The sequence below is a fragment of the Nannobrachium achirus genome (assembly GCF_963921795.1).
Source record: "Nannobrachium achirus genome assembly, chromosome: 15".
In the NCBI taxonomy this organism is placed as follows: domain Eukaryota; kingdom Metazoa; phylum Chordata; class Actinopteri; order Myctophiformes; family Myctophidae; genus Nannobrachium; species Nannobrachium achirus.
The window spans coordinates 19,268,083-19,291,357 of NC_137822.1; the positions used below are offsets into that span (position 1 = coordinate 19,268,083).

The 23,275-nt window shown below is 41.4% G+C and overlaps 2 protein-coding genes across 5 annotated transcripts in view; both read right to left on the reverse strand.

The window, feature by feature from the left end:
• Window positions 1-2,743: 2,743 nt before the first annotated feature.
• Window positions 2,744-10,412, reverse strand: drg1 (developmentally regulated GTP binding protein 1). Its single transcript, XM_080743074.1, has 9 exons — window positions 10,248-10,412; window positions 9,036-9,159; window positions 8,747-8,922; window positions 8,584-8,653; window positions 8,276-8,445; window positions 7,517-7,647; window positions 6,174-6,341; window positions 3,567-3,689; window positions 2,744-3,322 (listed from the first exon to the last, which is right to left on the reverse strand). Exons 1-9 carry the CDS (start codon window positions 10,284-10,286, stop codon window positions 3,223-3,225), a joined length of 1,101 nt encoding a protein of 366 aa, XP_080599200.1. The 5' UTR covers window positions 10,287-10,412; the 3' UTR covers window positions 2,744-3,222.
• Window positions 10,413-15,718: 5,306 nt separating this feature from the next.
• kcnn2 (potassium calcium-activated channel subfamily N member 2) overlaps window positions 15,719-23,275 on the reverse strand; it is a gene marked incomplete at both ends in the record, with an annotated part of 42,723 nt that continues 35,166 nt past the window's right edge. For all 4 annotated transcript variants that reach the window (XM_080743156.1, XM_080743159.1, XM_080743158.1 and 1 more), the window contains 2 exons: window positions 15,719-15,994; window positions 19,967-20,036. In XM_080743156.1, the coding sequence (XP_080599282.1) occupies window positions 15,719-15,994; window positions 19,967-20,036 (346 nt within the window). The remainder of the gene's footprint in view (window positions 15,995-19,966; window positions 20,037-23,275) is intronic.

A 23,275-nucleotide genomic window follows, 5' to 3' on the forward strand; every position in this document is an offset into this window, starting at 1 on the left:
GGAAACATACATTTTCTTTTGCCCATGGATCACTCTTATGTCCATATCTGTTTGACTATATTATATGGGTTGGGTTTAATATGACTTTTCTTTTCAACATTACACTATAGGTGTAATGTTGTATATGTTATACTATATACTGTATATGTTATGTGTTATACTATATACTGTATATGTTAGAGTGTCAGGCAGCATAAAAACACTAAGTGCCACATGAGCACCCTATTAATTGCAATGCTGTTTAAATAAATCCTTACGACCTTCAGATAGCATTATATGGCTTGCAATATTGTACCTAAGCTATGTATTCCTATGCATCTGTATACATATAAAATTGAATATTGTATACTTTTTCTGTCTTGGCTTGATAAAGCACTTTGCAGTGAAATTCCCAGCATGACTGCATGTAACAACATTTCTCTCCTTCATGTATGGCGGTGCCCTCTGGAATGACTGACCAATATTGAGATATAATCGGACACAAAATGACTGATACATTTACTACAGCAGGTTCCAACAGAGACACGACTAACACAGCCATCCTAGTTCAGACCAACGACTCATGACAAGATAAAACCGCTATAAGACCGATTTACACTTCGACGCATGGCGGTGTCGTGGGGCCAAAAATAGCTTATCTACAAGCTCACAAAGCCTTGTATCCAAGCTTGTAGATCTTGCGTTTCTGGCGCTCAACTTTGTCGTACGACGGGAGATAAATTGTAACATTACAACGTCGCAGAGAAAAATCGCAATGGTCTTAATTACCCTTAAAGCCCAACAATGGCTTCTGGTGAAATGCTATTCATTTTGCGCCACGGGTCCTGGGTAGTTGTGAACAGCTGGACTCGGATGTCCCCAGACTGTGTCTGAGTGAATGAACTGATTAACCTGAGTGACCGTCCCCCACCAGAGAGAGGATGGGCTGGGCTACCACTCTACCAGCCCGAGTGACTGCCTTCATCATCAATGTCATATAAATCACTATGGCAGACCATGGATGTATAGTAGCAGACGGGCATTTCAAATGAAGCCTTTTCTCTGAGCCAGTGAGATGACCAGACTTCTTGCCCAGTATTGGGGCATTTCTGGACCAGAGACAAGACTAGTATCTACGGTACTCAACTGATGAAAAGGATGACCACAATGTATCTTTTCCTCATACTATGGCAAATCGCATATTTCATGAACCACTTAAACCCTATATTTCATTGACTAGGGTACCCCAGGGATCTCTCCTTATCCCCCCCCCCACCACCACCACCACCACCACCACTCATAAAAGCAGATCTACAAATTCACAGCACATTGCAACGCGTTGAGCATGTAGATCCATTTTCACTGAAGGAATATGCCCAGAATAGGAATGCTGGGTCCAAGTGGTTAAATCATCTTGGGAAAGGCAAAATGATAAAATCTTGCCTGTCTATGCTTGTGCTTAGTTGTATGTTAAAGCAGTGGTTCTCAACCTGTGGGTCGGGACCCCAAATTATTTTGAGGGGTCCTCAGATGATTAACTTAGCATGCAACATTGTTTTCTCACGCAACAGTAAACAAACCAAGATAAAGTTTATGTGTATAGAGGGTTTATCTGCACGTTTCTAAAGTGACAATTTAAGGACTTTTTAACACCTCTAAAACGCTCTAAAATGACAAATTAAACATTGGCCAAATTATCAAATATTAGAGGCAGAAATTGTGAAAATAGACGATCTACATGCTCAGAACGTCTCGCGTTGTAATCATGTAGATAGTCTATTTTCACAAAATAGACAATAGAACCGTGTTATAAAAAATGTTATGCCTCAAATCATAGTGCTTGTCATGGTGGGGTGGGGGGGTCCCCCAGTTAAAATATGGTTATTTTGGGGGTCGCGGCCTGAAAAGGTTGAGAAACACTGTTAAAGGGCTAGACCACTTTGGTAAAGGTTTGGGTTGTGTAGTTACCTTATCATGGCTCGTCTTGGAGCTCAAAGTTGACAAGAAGAATTATTGCTCCATTGATTTGAAAATGATAATCCAATACTGACAAAGTGGTTCAGGAGGAGCTCTTTTAGCCCAAAAACTACAACTTCACAAGTTCATTGTGACAATATTGAACGTCAAACACGGTGCAAATTATTTTATTCAATAAAAGTCAACTTGCTCTTGATTTTATTTTTTGACGATCCGGATTGGGATTTCTTCCCAATAAAAATAGCAAAATCAACAGGAAGTTGACCGTTTAAAAAAATAGTACTGGATTTGGTGATGTTCTATATTGTCAGAATCAACTTTGTTCGCATTCATGTATGGACTAAAAAGAGCTCCTCCTGAGCCTCTTCACTGCGCAATAATCCATGTGGACCATATTTTTGAATGATCAATTTCTATCAATGGAGCAATTCAGTTTTGATTAATTTGGAAAGCACCTTTGGCGACCTCAGCACTTTTCAACATATCTTCATATAATTGGTCCTCACTAATGTTCATGATAAAATTGCACACAAAACTCCTACTCGGTCTGTCTCATAGGAGGGCTGTGGGGGCAGTTCAGAAACCTGTCTGCCAGTGACATCATCGATGGGTAATCCAAGCTAATAGAAGCTGCAGGCTTTCTATTCCTGAAAAGTTGCAATATTAACCAAAACTGTCTAGCCCTTTAACAGAACTGGATATGAAGGAAACTGGACAAGAATGTACACCTGTTAAATACAATTATTTGAAAAACAAATTAAAAATGAAGCAAGTTTTTCCTTGTATTGTACTTTTCTTTCTTTATTTATTCATGTCATGGCTAACAGGTTGTGAAATCTTTCACAGTTAAAGCTGCAAACTGGAACATTTTAAGTAATACATTTTTTAAATCAATCTAAAGATGGTTGTAGGTAGCCTCCCTACTCTTTAGACTCTGGTGGGTAGGACACCTACTGGTTGACAAGTAGTACTGCCTGAAACTCATGAGGAGCATCTCCCCCGGCTAAGCATGTATTTTTTCTTGGTAGAGGTTTGGTCCGCCACATGGAAGATTGAAATCCTGGGTGGGACATTACATTTACAGATTGCAGCTTTAAGTACTTAAGATCTTACTAAATGGCAATCGAATTCTTCTCCCCCCCCCCCATATATACAAACAAACTGGGAACCACATGACACTATTATTCTCAAGGATATGGTTGTGGAATTGTTCATTGTAGATGACACCTTTTAATAAACAGGCCATGCAAAAGATCAACTCTTCATCTACTTCTTCACCAGCTGGATAACATCCTCATCTTCCATGACATGGTCTTTTCCCACTTTTTGTGGGTTGTGTTTCACAGATGCGCCCCACACGAGTGCACTGTAAGGAAAGGAAAGAATATGAATTTTTGGCATCTGCAACAGTTAAGTCTTCAAGTGTGTTCTACTCAAGCAAGCTAGTAGTAGTAGTAGTATGGTTTAGTTATATTTCACACTTAAACCACATTTTATACTTTCCCATTTTTAAAAAATCTAGGTCTGGTATTTTGTATGAATACAATATCTAAAGAGAGGGAATTGCTTTTAAATATTACACAAATTATATGAAAAGCAATGACACTCACTATTTGAATTCTTTGAGGAGATTTTTATGAATCTTGTTGCAAAAGTCTTCCACAGAGGTATGTTCATCAGGGAGTACAACTGGAGATGTGTAGTCAGGGAGCTGACCTTTGGGTTTGGTGTAACTGGAAAAGAACACACATACATCATCACTGAAATGTTATAAATACTGTTTTGCTGTGCCGATTACCTAATCCTAAACAAAACAAACTAAAGTGGAATATAATTCCTTGTTGGGCCAGCAGTGGCTCAGGGGTAGAGAAACCATCATTAGAACACAGAGGGTTCCCAGTTCGATCCCGGGTCCGCCAGAGTTAGTGTCGAAGAGTCCTGGAGCAAGACTCTGAACCCCTAGTAGTTGCTCCCGGTGAGCAGGTTGATGTCTTGCATGGTTTCAGTGATGAATGCGTGTGTGAATGGGTGAATGTAATGCACAATCTATATAAAGCGCCTTGGATAAAGGCGCTATATACTGTACATGCACCATTTACCATTTTGTTCTGTAGTATTAACACGGTTCAAACAATCCATAACTTATTTCAATTAATACATTAATTTAACCAATCTGTATGGTAGAATATGCTAATACAATATAACTAGCACATTTGCAGACCTGCCAACCCTGGGAAAATTTTTTGAGTACTCATGCGCGGGCACGAAGTGCCCGCGCGGCGCCCGCAGCGGCGCCCGCAGCGAATTTTTGTTGTTTTCCCGCACAAAACAGCGTATATTTTGGGGGGTTCCATGCACCTTTTTGGGTGGGACCTTTACAGTTATGTTAACAAAATTTCACACCAGAAATGTAGCACATTGCATGTCTTGACTTACACTAATAGGAGGAGGCAAGATGTTAGAACAACCTCTTAAATAAAAATGCCATTTGGTCTGGAGGCTAGTATTACCAGGCAATACAGTAATGTTGCTTTGGCAATATTGTTGACAAATCTTTAATAAAATATACTAACTGCACTTGCTCAGAGTTAGTTAACAATAGACTCGCAAAACAGTCACCAGTGACTTCAGGAATGAACATACATCAATATAATCCTGTTATTCAAATTGCAAAATAGCTTTTCATTGTAGGCTATTTACATAAACCTGTGTCTTTGTTAATTGAGCAGCCTAAATAAAACCATATGTCTGTGCATGATTTGCATGAAGTTGAAGGTATTCAACTCATGTAGGTTTCTATTCCATCCATGATATATAGGCCTACATTGTGTATCACATACAGCCTAGTCTGTATATTCATTCATATAGGCTGCAGGCTACTCATTGTTGATAGACCATTAATGTCTTCATATATTCAAAGGTGATAAATAATTTGTTCACTGTTAATGTGTTTGACAATACACATGGGCCTAATTCATTCATTCATACTCATTTAGAGATAAAGTGGAACAGGCAGCCCAGTATGTTATCCAATCATGGCCAATGTATATCAGTTCATTGTACTAAGCCCTGGGTCACACGTTTTGACTGGTTGCTCGCTGCAACACCGTCGTATGACGAATTACAACACTTCATACACAACAGCTCCAGGCGGACCGCAGCCGCTCGTTGTTTTGTTTCACCAGCGTCGCAAGATAGGTTTAGGTTAGGCATAGTACGAGATTTCACCAATTCTCACCCTCGTGGCTGCTATGACATGTGAATTCACCTCAGAGGAGGGTTTTAAAAGTTTATTATTAGCCTACCTGTTAAGACTCGTTGGCAGCACACCACGGCCATTCTCCGTAGTATCTTCTTTATAAATTAATCTGATTAATATCGCCGCTATGTGAAATCCGAGCGATAACGCGTCGCTGTGAGATGTGTGCATGCTGAAACTAAACCAAAACCTTCTTCTTATAACTCTATGACCAAAACAAACTCCGTCCGCGTTAAATTCTTCTTCTACCGACAAAACGAGCATCGCTTCCGTTCTAGTGCTCCGCAGCGCCATGCACCCCATTCACACACCTGGGAGTGGTGCCTGGGAGACACGGCATGGAGCAAAAATGTTGGCCTCACAACACAACGCAGAATGTGTTATGTGTTACCATGGTTCACCCGAACCAAAAATGCGTAGCCGTTAGAGGAGTTTGCGTACCTGCGTACAGAGCCTTAAAATGCGTGCTTAGTACGCAAAATGCGTACGGGTTGGCAGGTCTGCATTTGCAGTGATTGGAGGTGGCCTCTACACTTCCATTGAGACATGTAGACCCTGGTGTCATATGAAACCTACTGTTTCATAAGTATTATTGCCTGAAGCACATGAGTGCAATCTCTCTCCCCTAGTAAAGCAGGGATTGCCTCTTGGAGCAGCAGATGTTTGGTCTCTCACGTAGAAGATCAGCGTTTGAATCCCAGGGAGGAAAAAGTTACAGATTGCTGCTTTAATTCTTTTCAATGGCTTTTCCATGACTTCATAACTTTCTTTTTTGTTTTTAGAGTAGCCAATTACGTTGTGCCCCCAATTTAGTTGTGCCAATTAACCCTCCACCACATTAATGTATTCACTGGCTCACCTGCCAGTGAAGAGAGAACGTAGCACCTCTGTCCCACGCCTCCCGTTCAACAACCTCCACTGACAGTGCCCTAGTGATTGTTGGTTACACCATACTTACATCCGCACTAGCTTTAGGTAGTCCCAGAGCTTTTCCAGCAGGTCGTCAAAGTTCCAGCGAGAGTGGGCCGAGATGGGCACGCAGTGGGGAACCTTGTAGATGATGTCAAGTTCCTCAATGGAAATCTGGTCAATTTTGTTGAGCACATAAATGCACGGGATGTAGACCCTGTTGACAAAAGGGCAAAGTGTGTGAGCCAAGTGATTACACTCCTGAGTGCATTTCAAATCCTAATTTGTGTTAAACATATTCAGATTCACCCATAAAACAAATGGGTACACTACCAAACAATAATGAATGAATAGATATGAAATATCACACTCCCTTATGTTATTTACAAGCAACAACTACCTTTTCGTAAATGGACTTACAATAAATGTACATGATATTTGCAATTAGTCAAACAATGCTGTATTTTTACTTTCCGTTTAAATGCTTTCTTAGTGATGAGCAATGTATGCACAGCCTTAGGTTATTTTTAAGACTTTATTTGATAGGGGACTGACATGCATCAAATGGGTCAGGCCAGAGGTTATTTAAGTGGTGACTCACTGTTAGGTATACAGCCTAACCATTCAGATATCTTGTCGCCCCATTATTGAAACGGAATGAATGTATTATTTTTATTTGAAAATGTTCCAACTTGTTGACATTTTTTAAAGCTTCCCCAGTAAACACTGATAATCTGCAGCCTTCATCACGAAAGCCTTTTTGAGGCTTACAAAAAATAAGATATCGGTTCGATACCGATATTGCATTTTAAGGCCAACATCAGCCGATAACAATATGATGGCCGATTAATTGCCCATCCCTAATAATGTGAGTATAGTCTGGGATCACTTCACTTTACAGGGTTTGATCCAGTCGGGAGCGGAAACCACTTTACGTCATGTTGTAGTCCTAGACGGACTACACTTTGGCCGGAACTATCAACCAGATTCAGTTTTAACCCAAAATATTCCCCTGCACCCAAGGACATAGTTTTAGGGCCTACCTAATAAACACCTTGATGCGGCGTAGTTTTGCTTTCGAAAAATTCGTTTGGTATGTACATCTTTTAGTCCAACTCGTAGTGACTGGCAAGACTACACTAGGCTTCTCGAGCATTTTAATAGTGATTGGGGAAACAAACGAGGGGAACCAAATCAAAGCGACGCCACTTCCGAGTGGTTTCCGCGCTTTAGGCGGAAACCAAACGGTCTGTTGTGAACAAACACCAGGCTTTCTCCCCAGAAAGCCTGGTAGGCGAGGTTAATGTGAGTATAATGTGAGTACGTTTGGGTCCGGTAAGACACCAACGCATCTTCTAACCATCTTTAGTTTCTTGGCTGCATAGTGCATACCTGTTCCCTTCCACACAATCAATGAGGTCATCAGCCGTAGAGTCGCTGCGAAGAGTGATATCAGCATTGTGGATCTTGTACTCTGCCAGGATAGACTTCACCGTCTCAGCATCAAGCTCACTCTGTGCACACTAGAAAGTGAAGACGAGAAACAGGTAGAATCCCAGTCAATACATGACAGGGTTAAGCTTAACCACGCACACACTCTATTCTTAGTGAAACAGACCTGCGTTACAACTGTACTTGGACCGCTTTTTTGTCTACACGAAATCTCTCTGCCAAAAATAGCCGATCTACAAGCTTACAATGCAATGAGACGCATTTTGAGATTGTGGATCGGTTATTTTTGGCAAAGGTTCCCCCCTGAATAGTCAAATGGTTATACTTAGCTGCACATTGGTTGTCACGTGCCAAAAATAGCATACCTATAAGAACAATGCAATGTAATGTGTTGTGAGCTCGTAGATCTGCTATTTTCTAGCCTAGCTCAGCTTTGCAATCCACCCATTGCAATCCACCCATGTTAAAACAAGGTGGGGATGTATACTATACTGAGGATGTATGATATATACACTGCAGTTAGTTAGCTGCATTAGTATATAGGCTGGCTATGCCAGGCTAGCTATTTTCAGCACCTGACACTGGTGCACAACGAAGCAAAGAATATACGGTACATAAATCTGGCTTTAGAAAAGGGAAAGTGTCAAGAGAAAAACATGAATGAGTTCATTATGATCTGCAGTGCCGAGTCAGACGTACTGTGGCCGTGAAGTTGATGCCTCCTTTGTCCTTTTTCTTGTAGCCAATGTTGGGTGGTTGCTTGTTGAGTCGGATGCCAAAGCCTTCCAACTCATGTTCTATTAGCTTCTTATGACCAAGAGGCTTCAGGACATCGAGCACAATAAGGATTAAATTGCAGGTTCGAGCCACTGAGGGAGAAATAAGGGAAGACAGTAACACCACTTGTTAAAAATATTGTCCCTCTGTGGTCCTGTCCATGTGCTGACATCCAAGAGTTGACTTTCAGAGTGCCAGTCCTTGCAGAAGCATCACTTGATGTTACTCACCGGCAATGACCTGTCGTCCTCTGCCCTTGCCATCCTTGGCCCCTTCAATGATTCCAGGGAGATCCAGGAGCTAAGAAAACAAATGAACAAGTAAGCATCCTCGCCAAAAAAACGTGGCCAATTTAAAGCTTATCGTTTTGAATGTGCAAACAGAAGATTGTACCTGAATTTTGGCACCTTTGTAGCGAATCACACCAGGCACAGTTGTAAGGGTGGTGAATTCGTAGGCTGCTACTTCAGAGTATACACCTGCCAGATTGCTCAACAGGGTGGACTTGCCCACTGAAGGGAACCCGACAAACCCAATACGGGCATCCCCCGTTTTTGCCACATCGAAACCTAGTAGATGGAAGGAAAGATAACTCACAATAAGAAGTCAAAACACTCCAGTATATTGAAGGACAAGCCCCAATTACAGCATGTAGAAATTAAAAGTTGTTAAATGGTCTAACCTTCTCCAGGTCCACCACCACCGCCTCCTTTTGGTGTGATGAGTTCTCTCCTCAGTTTAGCAAGACGTGCTTTGAGGAGACCCAGGTGATGGGCTGTGGCCTTGTTCTTTTGCGTCCTGGCCATCTACCAATGAGAATGAAATAGATTAGTTCTCTGATCATCTATCCACAGAGAAAACAATTGTCTGTGTTTTTGAATCATTCTGAAATGATGAGTTGACATATTATCTACCATGTTTACCAGATAGAACCCGGTCTATAATTGATTTAGGACACATCTGTCTCAGTCTCAGCCAGGGAAAGAATGGGAGAGGGGTAGTAACGTTTTGCCTCATATTTTTACAGGAAATTAACTACATTAACCCTGGGGGGCCCATTTTGGCCCCATTCTAAAATGTAAACACCAAAAACAGCAGCTCTACAACCTCAGCGTGTCACAATGCGAGCTTGTAGATGAGATTTCTCCACAATTCGTTGTTTGGCAAAGTAGGCATATATAAGATTTAAGTGGTTAAGTTTGAATCAGAGGGAATTGGTATGGCTAAAAGCAACTTCAGCCATACCAACCCTATGACAATTAGCCTTTTTCCTACAGCTGTCATCAACGAAAATGCAATTTAATAATCAGCTATGGATGGTGTATTGGTTTTAGTACTCTAACCAGACCCCTAGGGGTCCTTGAGGGAGTTCCAGGGGGTCCCCAGCTAAATGATAGATAGGAACCAAATGGATTTGTACACTCTGAGTTAACATTAACATTGATTTTACAATATAAGAGATAGAAAGTAAGTAAAGTGGGGGTCCGTAACTTAACCTATGTCAAACTGGGGTACTTGAAATTAAATTGGTTGGGAATCACTGCTAGAGCCTCTTATATGGGGGTCCCTGGCATATCTTTTCAAATGGGGGTCCGCGGGCTGATAAGTGTCAATTTGGGGGTCCCTGACTCAGACGACAACACAGTGGCTCGAGTTGAGAGTAATGTAACCGTCAACAACAAATGAATGAAGGGAATGTGTGTATATTACCTTATTTACTATACAAACATTCACATTCAAATAAATAAATGTGTTTAAAGCAGTAATGTCACTGATAATACGTGCGAGGCCCATTAGCGAGCAGACTGCTTAGGCTAATTCTAGCTAGCATTCATGGCTAAAGGAAACGTGTGTGATTCGCTAAGGTTTTCCAGTTTGCTACTGTTTATCTTACCTCACTTTCGATCTCCGCTATTTTGGCGAGTAGACTCATGTTGACGGAGATTCTAATCGATCGACTTCACCTATGAAAATATAATACAATGCACATGGGAGTTGAGTTGACAGAAGAGTTGTCCAGCATGCACACATCAGCAGGACAGCCACCGCCACACTCAGAAGTCTCGCGTGGCCACTGTGGCCAAACTGTTGACTCCCGCGATTTGCAAATGCTCCCGTCATACAGAACTACAACTCCGTTCGGGAGTTGTAGTTCCAGACTCTATAGTGCTTTTTAGTTGCATACCGCCACAGTGCCACCTACTGTACCGGGGTTTGTCCCTGGATTACTTCAGTTCACCATTTCAAGGTCTCCTCTCTCTCTCCTTAACTCTGACAAATGGAACCAAATGGACCCTAACGGGTCCATTTGGTTCCATGTGTATACTATCAAAGTTACACACTTGTAAGGGTCAATTTAGACCCCCATAAAGGAACCCACAGTCAGAGTCCCTGGAATCCACTTTTAGAACCACTGCTTCACACAATAAAAGATATTGACACCACTGTTATGTCAGGGGAACCACACTAACAGAAATTTTCCCTTTTATGCCCATATATGAGAATCCCTGGTGCCATCAAAGCCCATATCTAACAGGACTGCATGGGAATTGTGAATGCCCATATATGGAGGCCACATCGGCCACATACCACACTAACAAAATCCATTATGGCCAACTTCCAAGACAGAAGGCCAAGACAGCCCATATCTGTGTGGTCGGTTCTACAGACAGGGATCTCCATATATGATTGGGCATAAAATGTCTGTATGATGTCAGATGTCATAGACATCATAGGACTTTCACATAACGCATAACTGAGTAAGCATGTTTGGGGTCTCACAGCAAATCTCCATATACAGTAGTACATGGATCTCCATATATGGGTACTAGGGGTCCCATATATGGGTAGCTGGTCCGATATACATCACTGGCCAGATGTCGCGACCTCACCCTTTAGGGCAGGGTCGCTTTTGTCACCCCTTAGGAGTCTTACTGGTATATAGGTATTGTTTATTGTGCTCTGATCTTGGTGCCTGTCAGTGTAGAATGTAGGCATTAATTGGCATAACATCTAAATTGAGGAGAACTGTGTAAAACATAATTGCCATGCCGTAAAAGTTGAACCTTCCGCCTCCAGAAAGACCAGAAGGTCCTCTTATAGACAAGCAATGTCTCTTGCCCAGCAACAAGATGAAAAACAGGGGGCCCTCTGGTGGCTCACCTAGTAGACAATATAAGACTATAAAGCTTTAGTCATAGGCTACATTTAGTAGTCATATAATAATTAACCAATTAAGAAACTGTTGTATCTTCAGGTTTGTGGATACTGGAGGCAGAGGCTTTAACAAAGTTCTGGAGATAAACATAGTTTATTACAGAAACTGGACAATGGAGGGATAAAGGGAAGGAGAAGTAGGAATGGGGACAACATGGAAAGTGGTTATGTTTTATGATAGGCGATTATGATTTATATCTGCAAACTGCAAAGTAGTAACTAAAGTTTTCAAATAAATGTAGTGGAGTAAAAGTACAATATTTGGATCCGAGATGTAGTGGAGTAGAAGTAAAAGTATTGGAAATTGGAAATACTCAAGTAAAGACAAGTACAAATACCTAAAAATTAATGTAGGCCTACTTAATAGTTACTTTACTCCACTGGTAGATGCTCTGTGTGTGTTCATGCGCTCTCTCTCTCTCTCTCTCTCTCTCTCTCTCTCTCTCTCTCTCTCTCTCTCTCTCTCTCTCTCTCTCTCTCTCTCTCTCTCGCTCTCTCTCTCTGGGTGTGTGTGTGTGTGTGTGTGTGTGTGTGTGTGTGTGTGTGTGTGTGTGTGTGTGTGTGTGTGTGTGTGTGTGTGTGTGCGCGCGTGCGTGCGTGCGTGCGTGTGTGTGTGCAGGCCATAATATGAAGAATATCTTGGAATATGGGTTTCTTTAATTACAACAAATCATTGATTTCCTATTGAGCAACAACTCACAACAGGCCATGGGAGGCCTGAATTGAATAGTGATGTAACTCACTGCAATTAAGTCAAACGGATTACTGCAAAATGTTCCCTATCCAGGCAGGGTACAAAATGCCATTGCCAGCCATGGGCTTAAAGGACAACTCTGTACTAAATAGCATTTAGGCCCATTTTCCTATTGATCCCAATGACTGTCCATGGGGTCTATTTAGCAGAATTGCGCCTGTTGTCCAATTTCCCCAGCAGACCGGCCAGCAGCCCTATAGAGTGGAAAGGATCTCCCATTTTCTCCCATAAACGTCTTATCCCGTTTGATCCAGGAGCACCTTTTACTATTTTTAACTTCAGTGACTTTTTTTGCGCCTCTGGCGAGCACCTGGTTATCTCTTTCTCTCACATGATAATGTGTGTCTACATTGAAAGGTAGTCTGTGACTTGCCACTTATAGCCATTGGCCATTTCTCTGTTTTGCCTCCATCTACTGGTTTATCTGTGTAATAGCAAATGTGATTTATTATAATTTTTTACAACATTAAGTTAGACCACAAATTATGGTAGTGTTGAGCAAAATGTAAACAGCAAAACACCTCCTGCGTCATTACTTGCGCCAGCAGAGCGTGCAAGTACTGCGTTCGGCAACTTAGGCTGCGTACAGTATTTGTAGGTAGTTTATGTAGGTAGGTAGGTATCTGTGTGTGTTTAAGCCCGTAGCCCAATCAGGGACCAGCATTTCTGGCAACGTCATCATTAACAGCCAATGAGGGACCACCAGCATTCCTGGTGATGCCAGTGGTGGTGTCGTGATGCTAGTAGTGTGCGCACCTCATGGCGCGCTCTGCTGGCGCACCAGTAGCAGGCGTCTACCTACACAATGGTGTATATTAAACTGTTAATGTTGTGTGTGTGTGTGTGTGTGTGTGTGTGTGTGTGTGTGCACACACGCATGCGCACACACGTTTCTCACACGCGTGAATATATCATAATCGTCCAACAATCAAGAGGCACAGAGGTTGTTAAATATGGTCATTTTATTGTTTAATATTTTGTTTCGCATACAGTATAATCTCTCATTGGTTTCCATGTTGCAGAAATTCCTGGACTGAACATCCATCATTCTTCTTGATATTGAGATTCTGGTTGGTTAGTGGGTTTTATTGGTTGGATAAGATTAGTTAGTACAGCTGGTTAGATCTCACCTATTCACTGCACTATTGCCTGGTTTGTACTTGGTTGCGCACCAGTGTCGCAAACCGAAAATAGCAGATCTACAAGCTCACTGCAACACAACTTGAGCTTATAGAGTGCTTATTTCTGTGTGACACCCTCTGTGTGGCAACTATGTATAACTCAGGCGTAAGAAACTTGCAATGGGTGTAATAACAAATATAAGCATATGTTAAATGTTTACATGTTAACAACTAACCCATATGTTGACCTCGTAAGGGCTTTTTACTCTGTACAATTTATCCCAGCGACAAGAAGACACAATGTGTGTGTGTGTGTGTGTGTGTGTGTGTGTGTGTGTGTGTGCGTGCGTGCGTGCGTGCGTGTGTGTCCCAGGAGAGTATTTGAATAAATACAAGTACGATAATTTTTTGCTGTTTGGTTTTGGACTTAATAATGCACAACCTAATAAAGGCCACACACAACTTGTAGGTTTCAAACCCCACGCTTCTTTACATTCCAACTCAATCAACAGTGTTATTCGATGCAATTGCTTGAAAAAATAATAATCTGAGCGTAAGTATAATGTGATTGTTAGATAGGGTTAGTCAGGTTCATGTGAGAACTTAAAAGGCTAACATTGTGTGTCTTAACTCCTGTCCAACAAATGAGCCATGTGCAAGAAATACTAAATCTGTCCATTCACAACTCCCCATTGTTATCTGCGTAGGTGTAGGAGGTGTGCTTGTCCTCATTGGAATATAAAAATAGGCGTATTCTTTTTAAAAGGTAGATATGGTTTCAGTGAGTAATTGATCAGCATTCATCTAATGTTGTCCGGCTGGGGTGGCAGCAAGCATAAATGGCACAGGCAAGAAGGACAGGAGGCAGGACACAGAAAGAAAATGAGGGACTCAATGTCTATGACCATTCAGTAGCTTTCAGTGGACAGCGGTATAAGGTGATACTTTGACTTGATTCATCCACACAACTTGAGAATTGACAATAATGGCTAATTCATGCTTTGTCGTATAACCGTGTCTCATGTAAAAAATAACGAGTCTGACCGATGCCAGATTTTTGGGTTCGATGTTGGTCCCGATTTTGGAGAGTCCTAGACAACCAATGACTATTGTTTTGACAGATTCTTGATGAAGTAAATATAAAATACACAAATACATGTTACTTTATTTTATCACTTACGCCCTGTTAAAAAACCTTTAAAAATTGCCAGGAGAATTTCCAAACTTTTCAAAATAGGGACGCAAGGATGAAAGTGGTTGAAAATCAAGACACATAATCTATATAATTGCAGATACTGATGTCGTCAAAAAAAGTAAAATATTGGTAGATATATCGGCCAGACCTTTTTCAACTGACATAATGCTTCACGTTTTTTTCTGTTGGAAATCACTTATTTTTGCAACACGGTCAGACAGCAAAGGATGAATTAGGCTTAATAAACCCATGCCCAAACATCTAAAATGTTCTTCTTTTAATGAGAAACGTATTGTTATATCATACGTCAGTCAGTATTGAAGTGCATTGATTAAAAAGTAAGTGCAAGTACAGATTTTGATGCATTCATTTTGACTAGAGGATTAATTTGTTTGCAATGTTGCCCCAAAAATAGTCATTCTACAGGGGTACTCTGCAAAGGAAAACCACTATATTTGATGCTGTTTCTAACCTAAAAGATATATGCTTTTTTTCCTCCTCATTTCAAGCTTTATAAGTTATCTCTGAGTGACAGTGTGTACGAGCAACCTTCTTCTGCCCTCTGTTGTCAGTTCAGTTTAGTCCATCAAACACAGCACTTTTCCTCAATAAAAGAATAGCTGTTTTGCTCCCTGACTGACAGGTTGCATGGTTTTCCAGTTTGCTTTGAGGAACACGGTATCTGAATCAAGCCAGCAGAAGCACAAAGTCTGTGAGAAGCACTATTTTAGTGCAATATTCTCACACTTGGTAACCTTGCCACCTAAAACAGGCTACCTCTGCATAGAGATGGAGAACAGTTCTTTGACATAGCCACCATCAATCGGCCTTTTAGGTTTTACTGAGGGAAGCGCCATTATTCATGGTCATGTCACCAGAGCAAGGATAACAACATATTTTGAGGTAATAAAAAACAAATAACAGCATGAAGTTATCCTTTTAAAATGCATTGTCCCCCGGTACCTTGGATTCTGTCATCAGAATTTGGATAATACATATTGAAACCATAAGGCTTTACGATAAATGCAACTTGGCCATATGATGGCAAAAGTCTTCAGTGGAGGCCTTCCCCATGGACTCTAGCTGCTCTCTGAGGAGGTGGGGGGAGCTGTGGAGGATGATCTCCGTCTGGACACTGACTGTGAGCGCTCAGGGCTGTGTTTGTCATACGGCTGGAGTTGCACCTCCAGGAAGTCCCTGTGCTGCTGGCTGATCACCTGGCTGATCAGGCCCGGCAAGGCCTGCAAGTTCCCCAGCAAGGTCTCCAGTTTGGTCTCCAAGAGGGCGATCCTCTTCTCCATGTCCTCCCCTCTGTCGTTCAGGTCTGATATCATGTCGTACATGACGTTCTGAGTCTGGGACAGGGGGGAAAGGAAGCACACTCAGCGTTGTCGCCTTCGAACTGTGACGGAGGTCTCTACGGCATTATGTAATTTACTTAAGACGAAAAGACAAATGTAGGAATGAGGTACTTGCTGGTACTTCACAACTTCATTAGACTAATCCCAAACAGGTGAAATTGCTCTGAGTTATCAGAACACTCTTGGCTATAGTGTTTGAAAGAGGTGACATTAATGCCATTCGAAAAGTTACAGTAAAACACTTTATCAACAAAAAGTTACGTATCCATGACGCAGAAAACAAGATGAAAGAAAGTCAAATATATAAGCACAGCCATCAATAACCCTTCTGCCATTATACATAGTTCAGAATGAAGTTCAGAAATGACCCTGCTCGGAGGTTGGAGGATTCCATGCTGGTACCTGCAATTTGACATCAACTGCTCACCTCTACCCTACTCAAAGTGTGGGGATTCTATGAAGTCTAAGCAAAGCATGGGGCAAAGGAGAAGGTGAAGTTACGGTTTGGACAGTTATTCTTAAGCAAAACGGTTATAAACTTGAAAACAAAAGCAGTCCATATAGTTGGAGACAAGACAGAAGAGAAAAGCCTGATAACAAGGTTTATCAACAAATACAGATTTTTATGCAGGCTGGGGGCATCCGACCTTGTAAACAGAAAACAAAACAAACTCCTGTTGAGATAGGTTTGTGTTCATATTCGGTCTCGATACGTTTAAATTATTTTAATGAACAATACAAGATAAGGCTGTTGTATTCGATTGTGTACTGTATAGTGTATACCCATGCTCTAAGATTTCCAGACCACACATTGTAGAGTGCTGAAACAAGGGGAGGAGGAGATGGCAGATGGGATTATGGGAGGCTGCTGGGTGGTACTGGGTAGTGAGGTATTATTCACTAGAAGAGTAATCACTGATAGCCTTGGGGGCAACAGCATCCATCACTTACCTTGTCCTCTTCTCATGTGCGGCAGCAGTAATGGGATGGGGTTGCTTTTCTGAATCACAGTGATCCATTGAAGACCAACGGGCTGCTGACAGCCATTCAAACAACTTACGGTTAATTTATACTCCATCATACTCCACAACACCGAGCAATGGCGAGCATGCTTTCTTCGGCACCCAAACACCATCGTATGACGAAGTATAAATCAGGCTTAACCATGACCTTACTTACTGTAGATAACCAATGTAATGATTCACCAAAAGATTATAATTGAAAATGTAATTGATATGTTCGGAAACATGTAATCTAACACTACATGGTCAAAGTATTAGAACTATGCCTTCCAGCCGCAATGGGAAGGTCTCCTTTGACATAGAGAATTTATTATATTGCAAAATGAATTGGACAGTTGATTAAACCCAAGTCTGGGCCTCGTCTGTAAACAGTTATTGAATGAAGTTGAAATACATTAAATAGAGAATGCCATACCACAGAGGCAACCCAGGGAACAGGTCAGTACTGTTGGTAGTAGAGCATGAAAGAACACATATAATGAGCACAGGATGAAAATGCTGATGCAAGCATATATCAGGACCATATTGATCCACTACAGCCATACGACAAAGCCACTGCCTGGAACGATCAAACTCTTTCTGGGTGACAGAAATGAAAGAATATATAAGGGTATAGAGGAGGCAACAGAGACAGACCCAAACAAACTGAATTAGAGCAAAACATGTGGGCTATTGGTTTTGTTTGTTTGTTTGTTGCACGTGCGTGCGTATGTGTGTGTGTAGCCCAGGGACGGATTAACCCCCGCAAGGGCCCCTGGCCGATAATCTTTTAGGGCCCCCCCACCCTCCACCAAAACCCCCCCTCCCTCCCGACGCGCACTACCCAGCTCGGATTTTAAGCCATGATGATCATCTTTGGGCCAAGAAAGCACCTGTAGAAAACAGAGGAGAGGCCCACACATTTGGTATTTAATTAACTTATACATTTATTTTTAGTAAATTGTCAATGACCATGCAGCCCAGTTCCTCCAAGGGCCCCTGAGAGCCAAGGGCCCCTGCAACGGCCCCGCCGGCCCAATGGTTAATACAGCCCTGGTGTAGCCTCATTTGCATTAAATAAAATACTGTGGCCTATTGTTTTTGTTTGTTTGTGCGCGTGTGTGTGCGTGCGTGTGTGTAGCCTCATTTGCATTAACAAGTGTGAAATAAAATCCTGGGAAACTACAATATCGTTTTGGTAGGCTAAATGACGAACCAAACACCTCATGTAATACACTTCAGAATGTGAGAACTGAGACACAATGCAATCTGAACGATTTCACAGGGCTCTGCAGTGGCTATGCGGCTACCAAAGATATTTTAAGCCCCATTATATGGTTTCATTCATCCACTGGGAGCATTCAGGGTTGATTAATGCTATACTGCCCTCTGACGGCGAGAAGCCATTATGACAATGATTAAAGGGCCAGATGATGATGCTTCTGGCTATGAGTCATTTTATCCAATGTCACAGCCCTACTAGAGCCTTTGTTTTACAACTGCGGAGGATTAGGGGATATTAACTAATGCGTTTCATGGCTTGTTGGCCTCAAACCAATTTCATCGCAGTGGACGTGTGAATGTCAAAGCACTTAGCCAGCAGTGAACAGTAACTAAGTAGGCTACATTTACTTGAGTACTGTGCATTTCAAATATAAATATTGTACTTTAATTAACCACTTATTTCCAGCCCTATTTCAAATGTAGTGAAACTAGCCGATCTACAAGCTCACAACTGTTGCAATGCAAGGCGTTGTGAGCTTGTAGAACTGCTATTTTCAAAAAGGTTGAAATGTTCTAAATATCAATACAGCACTGTAGGGCATTCACGAATAGTGATTTTTAGTATTCGAATTATTCGACCTCCGTATTCGAATAGTCTATTCGACAGGACTGGCCAAACTGTCAAATATTAAGTAAGCAAGAGGCGAACATTGTGAAAATAGGCGATCTACATGCTCACAACGCCTCGCAACGAGCATGTAGATCTGCTATTTTCACAATATTTATCTGCGGAACCGAGTCAAATTAAATGTAATACCTACAATTCCAAGTGCTTGTCAGGGTGGGGGTCCCCAGTTCAAATGTTTATTTTGGGGGTCACAGCGTAAAAAGGAACCCCTGGTATAGAGCATTAACAGATTCATACACCGGGGCATTGACAACTCATTCTTATGACTTCCTATCTAGCCAAGCTTTATAAACTATATATTTTTTAAAGAGAAAACAAAAACAAAAAAATAAATAAATAAGCGAATTTTCGACTTCGGTGAACAACGTCGAATAGTGACTTTGATATTCGAATATTCAAATATTTGGTGAATGCCCTACAGCACTGTATTGATATTAAAAATGAAATGTACTTTTGAATACTTATTTTGAGTATTTACTTGAGTACAGCCTATAGCTTTGTCCACCACTGCACTCAGCCTCAGTCTCTCTTGTCTACTTCTGGCTGAATCATCAGATCACAGTGTGTCTCCCTGCCCAGGTTAGCCACTTTCTGCTGTGTCAGTTGGGCACACTGCCTGATCTGTCCCTATGGTTTGTCAACTTCTGTTTATTGCATCCGGAGACAAACATCAAACACGACATTAAGTCAAACAAAGCGTAGAGTTTTAGAGAACCAGAAGTTTTTTTTGTTTTTGTTTACTGTCAATTATTTTAGGGATAAGAAATTATGTTATTGAGACTGTAAAACAAAACAGGAAAGTCACAGCAAACCTCATGTCAGAGCACTGTGGAAAAACAACTTAAATCACACAGCTTGAACTTTTGTTTATGACCATACTGAAAGCCTGTCTGTTTATTTGACACCTGTAGACTTTGATTGTATTATACAAAATAAATTAATCTAATGAATTAGCATGCATTTAATACCATCACACAAACCAACACAACATTTCAAGTTAGATGCCCACCTGCAAATGTCCATAACTAACAGTGAACTGTTAGTCTAGCTTACCTTAGCAAGGTCCACTAGTGAGTTTGCTTGGTCATTCAGCTTGCGTTGCTCCATTTTAACACTTCTCAATCTGAACACAAGACCATTCAGAACCCAATAAATAATGCTATCAGAGTTAATGAATCGATTTGTGCACACACAAGGCATACACACGGAGAACACTCCTAAGGACATGCATAGAATGTGTGTAGAGAATGCAAGGGTTGATAGGGGTCAGTCTGTTTGGTTCAACTGCATGCAAGTGGAAAGAAGGTCACAAAAAGAGAAATCTGACGTAGCCACTTAACCAATACACTGGACCTGAGTTGGCTCTGTACTTCTTCCCACCCTCTACACCGATCTATGAGCTCACAATGCGCCGCTTGTAGATCTGATGTTTTTTTGCTAATGTTCAGACAGAATATTGATGCTGGGGTTCAAGTGGTTAGAGGAGAATCTGAACATCTCCAAAATATCTAATGAGGAAACGGGGAAGATCTACACAAAATCCTGAGTGTTAATTGAATTCTGACAGTGTATAAATGTAACCAAATGGACCTGTATAAGGCCCTGTGTATTCTCATCATATAATAACCTATATTTATATGCACTGTATTAATTTAATACATTCCTGATTTCTTGACATATCCGTTTGTAAAACAATCTCTCGCGCGCACGCACGCACGCACTAAAGGTTTCATCTGGGGGTCAAAGTAAGGTTGCTCTTTTCAATTTGATTATTAGTACATGTTTTTTGCAGGTCTTTCAGTCCGAGTGTATCAAAAAAGTACCTTGATTAAGGTGGAAACGACCTCCCGTTGGTCCGACCAGGTTAGCATTTCACCAGGTTAGTATTCACCAGCGTCGGCAGGTTAGCATTTCAGCAGGTTAGCATTCACCAGTGTCGGCAGGTTAGCATTTCACCAGGTTAGCATTCACCAGCGTTAGTTTTACTGAGGTTAGAGTTAGGGTTAAGGTTAGGTTTAGGTGTATCTCCGTCCCCTCGACTTTCGTCCCCTCCGCGCAGCCAATCACAAGCTTCCGCTGCCTTAACCCAGTTGCCTTTTTGATACACTCGGACTGAAAGACCTGCAAAAAACACTCTCCCAATCCAAAAAGCCATATATAGCGCAGAAAGACAGAACATCCTTTTTATCCCTGACTAAGATGAAGTGCATTTGGATAAAATTAAAGTCATAATATGCATTTTCTGCTGTCAAAATGTAGAAGACACCAGTTTAGCAGCCTACAGTAATCTTGTACATTTCATTCTGGATAGAAAAAAACTAAACAAAACAAACACATTTAGTGGCAAGATAAAATCTTATGTGAGTTTTTGATCTCATCAATGATATTGATTTGTGGGATAAAAAAAACTGGTGGCATGGAACACATCTAATCACGCAAATATCCTATTTCCAGAGTCTCACCTAATCCATATACCAGGCTTAAATAATTCACGTGCCTTGTTTAATTAGGCTTCTAAAGACAGTGTTTTCACTCAAGGTCTCTGGGGGGTTGGAAACTGCAACTGTGCAGTATTCTGGAGTCTGGACCACACACTGCAAAATCCCGAGTGCTGATGAACTCGGAGACAGAAATGCAGAAATGGACCACCGGGTCCATTCATACCCTTTCACTTTGGATTTTGCAGTGGATTTGATGTTTTAAGATATTTTTGCCCACACCCATGCATGCACTGGGGACAATAAAAAGGCCTAGCCAGCTGCTGTAGACACTATAACTTCAATGAGTAGCCAGAGTTATACTTACTTTCACGTGGGTGTCACACACTGAAAATAGCCGATCTAAAAGCTCACAGTATTGTTGCAGTGTGACACGTCGTGAGCTCGTAGACCTTTTATTTTTGGTGCGATATGCCACAGTGCAACCGGTTATAAATGAGGGGATTGTATTTCACAAAACTGTGTAGATAAACTATTGCTCTAAAACCTCAATTCTCTTCGAGGAAATTGGATTGTGTGAAACTGATGACAGTAGTGTAGATCAAGAAAGAAAGAAAGGCCAGAGGGGATCTCAGATAATTAGAGTAGATTCACTTGTTCTCATGCAATGCAGGATAATCTTTGCAAGTGTCTTGAAGACAGTCAGAAGTGGAGCAAAAATGACAAGTTAGACCAACAGAGGGCGCCACAGCAACCAAGGATAATACAGGCGAATATCCTCACAACTGAAGGGGGGGCAAAATGCTTCACAAAGAGCAGACTCTAACACAACTAGAGAACACTCTTGCAAAAAATAGTATTTTATTATTCGAGTAGTGTGTTGAAATGGAAAGAAAAATGAGTGATTTTCATTGTGCTGAATGCCTTTGATGTTGATGTTAGACCTGTTAGAGAATTGTGCATTTCACGGTTGGATGACCATTAGCTGTCAGGTGGGGCCGTTGGGAGGTGGAAGTTAGGGTCAGAATGGGGAAGCATACTTGCCCTGTGATTCACTATTCCTGGCCAGTTCTCCTTTTCAATGGATGCTCCAAAAATCTTTTGCTTTGCTATTCATCAGAGGGAAAACAGCTATGCTAAGCTTTTCAATACTCCTTTGAATCTGAATAGTGCTGCATCCTATATTTTTTCCTGAGTTGCTTTCTTTGACACGACCCCCATTTACCTCATTGTGGGAAGACTAATGCAAATTTTTTCGTTAGACTAATGGACGGGATGCACATTCCTAGGCTGGTTTCTGTCCAAGACAGGCTGTCCCTGAGGAGCTAGTGAATAGTGCTGAGCAGGATAGAGCCTAACACTGTCTGTCATTCATATCTGCTGCCTCTCGGGGAAAATCAGGACAGCTACTTGAGGCTAATCCTGACCTTCTTCTCTTGGGTCATACTCAGTGGTGGAAAAAGTACTCACATTTCTTTAAGTAAAAGTATCAATACTGCAATGTGGAAATACTCTGCTACGAGTAAAAGTCCGGAATTTTGAAAAGTAAAAAGTAAAAGTACAAACGTATTGGTATCAAAATGTACTTAAAGTACCAATCTTAATGTACTTAAAGTCACATCCTTTAAGATCATGAGCTAACAAGATCATGCTGCCTGTGTGTTATTTCTCCCTTCATACTGCTCTTTAAACCTTGTAAATGGATCAGCCCAACAGCAGACCCCAGGAATAGAACAGTGTGCCGAGGCTGTTGTTTAATTCTTGCCAAAACAGCCATATTTCCCTAACAGCATATTGAAGGACATATGGTTGCATACATGCAACATAATGCATGTAATGTGCAGCCTTCCAAATAGTCAATATGTCAAGCCTACTATTCTGGGTATTGATGCAATAATACACAGGTCCTCAACATTTGTCCTTG

Coding starts and splice junctions, on each gene's coding strand:
- drg1 (XM_080743074.1), bottom strand. CDS start 10,286: ATGAGTCTACTCGCCAAAATAGCGGAGATCGAAAGTGAG. Junction 9,160..10,247: donor TAGCGGAGATCGAAAGTGAG/GTAAGATAAACA, acceptor TCTCATTGGTAG/ATGGCCAGGACGCAAAAGAA. Junction 7,648..8,275: donor GCATCAACTTCACGGCCACA/GTACGTCTGACT, acceptor TTCACTTTCTAG/TGTGCACAGAGTGAGCTTGA.